A 4,948-nucleotide genomic window follows, 5' to 3' on the forward strand; every position below is an offset into this window, starting at 1 on the left:
TGTCTGATACCAAATGTACATTCATTCTGGGTTGTTTATAACGCTGACTGTGTGTGTTAATGTGAGTGTGTGTGTGTTTTAAAACTCGCTTGATGCATGCTTTTTTCCCAGTGGGAATTAGGAGCACGTAATAATACCTTATTAGCAACTTACTCTTCACCTGGCAGTCATTACCATTTCTCTGCCGAACGTCCCTTACTTTTACAAAGGCATGGCCGCCTTATGTAAGTAGGAATTTAGAATGTACATTTGGTATCAGACATACTTCTGAGCCGCTTTACAAAGTAAGTTACGTGTAAAGCAGAAAGTCGCTCGGAGTAGTTCGGCGCTTGGAGATAACTTCGGCTTCACGTTACTTTGCAACTGACATCGTAATGTGTCGTTGGAGGTGTTCATTTTGTGCTTTACTAGTAGATGACATTGGCCATGATGACAATTTTGGTACTAAAAACTGAAAGAAAACATGGCTTACCTCGTAAGGTGCTTACCTATTTTCCCAGTGGGCTATATGTGTATATGTGTGTGTGTTTGTCGACGTTGCTGAAACCTGTTCCGAGGCGTTATTGTAAAGCTTAAAAAGGGTCACTTAAATATTTAGACTTTACGAAAATATTCTTGTTTTTTTTTTATATGTATAATGAAAGTATTTGCTTAAATACATACATCTTTATTTATATTCTTAGTTTTTTTTTTTTGCAAAATATAAGACTTGCATTTGCGTGAAAGAAATTTAATAATATGTACTAAAAATAATTTTTTTACTTAAAATATGCAAGCTAAGTTTAAAAGATATAGTACATCTCGTCTGTATTTAATAAAAAAGCATTTTTTTTTTAAATATAAAAATTGCAGTTGGCACATTTCATCCTTCGCTTGGATGTTTACGTAACAATATGAGCAATAAAAACTATACAATTTATTTGTGTAGAATTTTCGGAAAATTGTTTAGTCGATGAGCGCGAATATTGTTAAGGTATTTTATACGAATATTTTTTTATCGGACAAAAATTGCCAAAACTGATTGTTTTTTACTGAATTCGAGCTTTCCAAAATGAGCTTTCGAGCGCTTAAGACTGCAAAGCAAATTCAAGTAAAAATTTAACTTTCCCGACTGCTTTCGAAGGAATCTTTCAATCATAAAAGCTCTTTAACTGTATATATGAAAACGGGAATAGAGAAAAAACTTTCTCTGCTTTTAACTGACTTGCGCTGATTTCTTCTGTCTGAGCATTTCACTTAACAGATTTTAACATAAAGACTTAATCAATGCTATTAACTTAGGTGAAACTAGTTTTCATAAATATTTAAATTCTATATAAAACTTTAGTTTCTGGACCTTAGGTAAAAATCGCTTGCAGAAGTCGTTTAAACCTTCATAAAATTGCAACTGTCAAGATTTCAGTGACGTAATTGTAGACGGCTAGGTGAATCTAGCTTTCACAAACACTTCAAGTGATTATAAAACTCTAGTTTCCGGTACGTCGCTCAGGCTTTGCTGTCACTTTTTAATAAAAGGAGCTTGCATAAGTCATCGAAGCTTTCATAAAACCCGCCGAGCTTAGAAAATTCCAGCTTTTGACTTAGACTCTCAATGCTGCCAATAACTCTAATTTCTACGCTTTCACATTCGCGATGCATGTTTGAAGCTTTTACGAGGCCTCTTTCACGCCGTTAGCCTTGGTGAAATTTAAATCTCATTCTCTCTTTGAAAGTTGCTGAGCAAATGAACTTTAAAAGTTTTAAAACTTTTTTTGTAATGTTGCCGAGCTTTTATGTAAGCTTTATTTACGAGCATTTCGAATTTGGCCACTTCTCGGGTAAAAGCTCTCTTCGCTCCTTGGTCAGTACTGCTTTTTTGAGGAGCTGCAGTAACTGAATATAGCTTTACGTTAGTCTATACTATAGCAGAAAATTTTTAAAGCTTCTAGTAATTTGTCTGGTTCTCGCCAGGATATTGTTTACTAAGCTTTTGAGTTAGTTTTACATACGAGTATATCGAAATTTTCCACTTTCCAAAGATTTCCTTTGAAGGAGTATTGGGCAAAAAGCTCCCTTTCTTCCCTCCGGCCAATACTGATTTGTGTAGGAGTTGGCGCATACCCAATATAAAAGCTCTCTCTGGCCAATATTGCTTTACATCAGTCACGACCAAAATATATCCCGTAGCAGAAACTTTTTACAGCTTTTTCAAGATTTTACATGAGAGCGCATAAATAATTTAAAAGCTTTCTGCGATCGTCGGAGCTTTAAATGCTTGCCGCTGCGTTGAATTATCTCTCTTTCTCTCTCTTGGCTCCACATTTGAAAGCATTTTCAAAACAATCTTTGTTTACTAAAACTCAACAAAATTTCGAAAATTCCGCACTTTTGGTTCAACACAAAATACTACTTAAAATTAGTATACACCGCTGTGTAAGCGTGCGTGTATGTGTTTTTATCTAATAATAAAACAATTTTTTCCGCTGGTCAGTGTGTGTCTGTGAGTGTTTAAAACTATTTGCAGTATTTGTTTTTTTTAGTTTTGTTGCAATACTAATGAGTATATTAATGTTAAAATTTTTAAACAACGCATATGTATGTACTTTCATACATATAAATATGCAACTTTATACCTATAAACATTGAACTAATAATAGTTTTCTTTTTTCTTGCTAAATGTATACAATATTTTTTTTTTTTTTTTTTTAATGATACATATCAAATATGCATGTACATATGTGCATACATATACACTCTACTTAGTTGTGTTATTTTTTTAATTAATAATTTTGTAAATATAGTTTTAATTATATATATGTATATAATTTGCTTTGTTTATGTATATAGATATATTTATATGTATTTACTATATGTATTGTATGTTAATATACAATCTATACAAACGTTTGTGTGTATCCATGTGCATATATACTATATATCCTTATAATTTCACACATTTACCGCTACATACATATTTAAGCTGCATGTATTTATGTATGCAACATACCTATATCTGTATGCAGTTATTATTTGCCGGTGTGCTTGCACACTTGAAATCACTATTTTTGATTTAATTTATTTTTCGAACATTTTCCTCAACTTCAAGAAACTGTCCATGTCAAATTTCTTTAAGTGCAACGAATGCTCTTTTCTCTCAGCCATGTTTGCGTTCACTTGCTGCTTACATATCGTAAAGCAATTTTAACCGAATTGTGTTCCCCTCTCTCTAGCTCTCTCTGACAATGCTTGAGCCTAGATTTGGCACTGTTGCAAGAAAAAGTAGCTAAACTGAAGTATTCTTCTGTAAAGACCGTCACAGTTTTTAATGGGCACTGCAAACATTTCGCGCAGCGGCCTGCCTTTTGCCTTAATATTTCACGTCTCAGATCCTACTCTTCCTTCGTCTTGCTATTATCCTTTGATTGTCCTGCGTTTTCAGTAACTCATATACTTCTCTTACACCTGGCTCACCATCGTCTTACTTAGTAATATTGTCGTATACAGTTAGCTACTTCAGCTCACTCCTTATTTGCGCAGATCGGTTGGCATTAGACTGCCGCCCGCAGCAGCGGCCGCGGCGCTAGCGGCGGACTCATCCTCATGACACTCATTATCCGTATGGTCCATAGGCGTATGTTGCTGCTGCTGCTGCTGCTGTTGCTGCTGCTCAACACTGTTGTTGCTGGCTGAAGCGCTATTGGCTTGCTGCTGTAGCTGTTGTTGTTGTTGTTGTTGTTGTTGTTGCTGTTGCAATTGCTCATGCGTTGACTGCTTGGCCGCATGCGTTTCATTATCATTATTGTAGCGTATCAATTTGATTGTGGTAAGTCCGTCAGCATTGCGGATAAGTCTAGAGAGGATGAGGAAGAGAGCGAGAATTCATTTAGTCTTGCTTGCATATTATTGCCACTTCAAGCGCATTGCATACTTACGGATAACAATCCTCTGCCGATGGACTTGAATAAGGCCGCTTTTCGCTACTGCTACCCGCCACACTCAGATCGGTTGGCTTTAGCTCATCGCTGTGATCCGGTGAGCGCGACTCGCTGCTGTTGTGTTCCACCTTGACTACGCCAAATTGAAATTTCTCGCTGGGCGCGTGTGGCATTGCAGGCGAATTGGGTGGTGCGCCCGCCGTATTCGACAAGTATTGGAAGGCCCCATTTATGGCGTGCATGAAGAGCGGCGATGTGGGTGGTGGCCCATAAGCAGCGGCAGCCGCAGCAGCTACCGCCGCTGGAAGACTCATATGCTGATTGGCGACACCACCACCACCATTACTGTGCGGGTGGCTAAGGCTAAGGTTGTGGTTGTGGTTGTGGCTGTGGTTGTTGCCGTTCAGGTTACCGCTGCCGTTGTTGCCATGCGACGCTGCTGTATGTCGTTGTGGTGATTGCTGATGCGGTAATGTCCAATTTGTGCTGCTCAAATTTGTACTGGGAGACTGATTGCTATTATTGTTGTTATGGTTGGCATTATTGTTGTTATTGCTGTTGTTGTTGTTGTTCGCAGACACGTTACCAGCGCCATTGCTGCCATTAGCGCCGCCTGCTGCTGTCGGGCCGCCATTGCCAGCAACGGTTTGGCGCAGCAGCGATATATTCTTAATATTTTTCAACTCGGTTGGATTGCGCAGGAATTGATAGCAGTGACGCTCACCCTGCACCTTGCGTAATATGTTGACGCGGTAGTAGTAGCGCAGCGCGCGCGACATTTTATCGTAGTTCATCGAGAGATGATTCTTTTGTATGCCCCAAAGTTTGGCCAAACCGGCAGGATCGACGATTTTGAAGACGCCAGTGTCGCGACACTTCCACGCGATCAAGTCGCTGTACTTCTGATTGCGATCGTTGAGCAATTGCTGCAAGAAGTCCCACAGCAAGCGACCATCTGGTGGAGAGAGGAGAAATTATTAGTAAGCAAAAAAAAAAATGACTCTAATCCCATTATCTTCACTTACTTGTATTTG

At 38.4% G+C, this 4,948-nt stretch overlaps 1 protein-coding gene across 1 annotated transcript; it reads right to left on the reverse strand.

The window, feature by feature from the left end:
- Nucleotides 1–2,806: 2,806 nt before the first annotated feature.
- Nucleotides 2,807–4,869, reverse strand: LOC118754413 (ets DNA-binding protein pokkuri-like; the record flags this gene model as incomplete). The annotated part of the gene is made up of 2 exons (XM_036489287.1): nucleotides 2,807–3,829; nucleotides 3,912–4,869. Coding segments are annotated over 2 exons (1,283 nt in total), but the record flags the coding sequence as incomplete, so codon positions are not given.
- Between the last annotated feature and the right edge of the window lie 79 nt (nucleotides 4,870–4,948).

The sequence above is a fragment of the Rhagoletis pomonella genome, unplaced genomic scaffold (genome assembly GCF_013731165.1).
Source record: "Rhagoletis pomonella isolate Grant_MI unplaced genomic scaffold, Rhpom_1.0 Rhpom_scaffold_03852, whole genome shotgun sequence".
NCBI classification, from domain to species: domain Eukaryota; kingdom Metazoa; phylum Arthropoda; class Insecta; order Diptera; family Tephritidae; genus Rhagoletis; species Rhagoletis pomonella.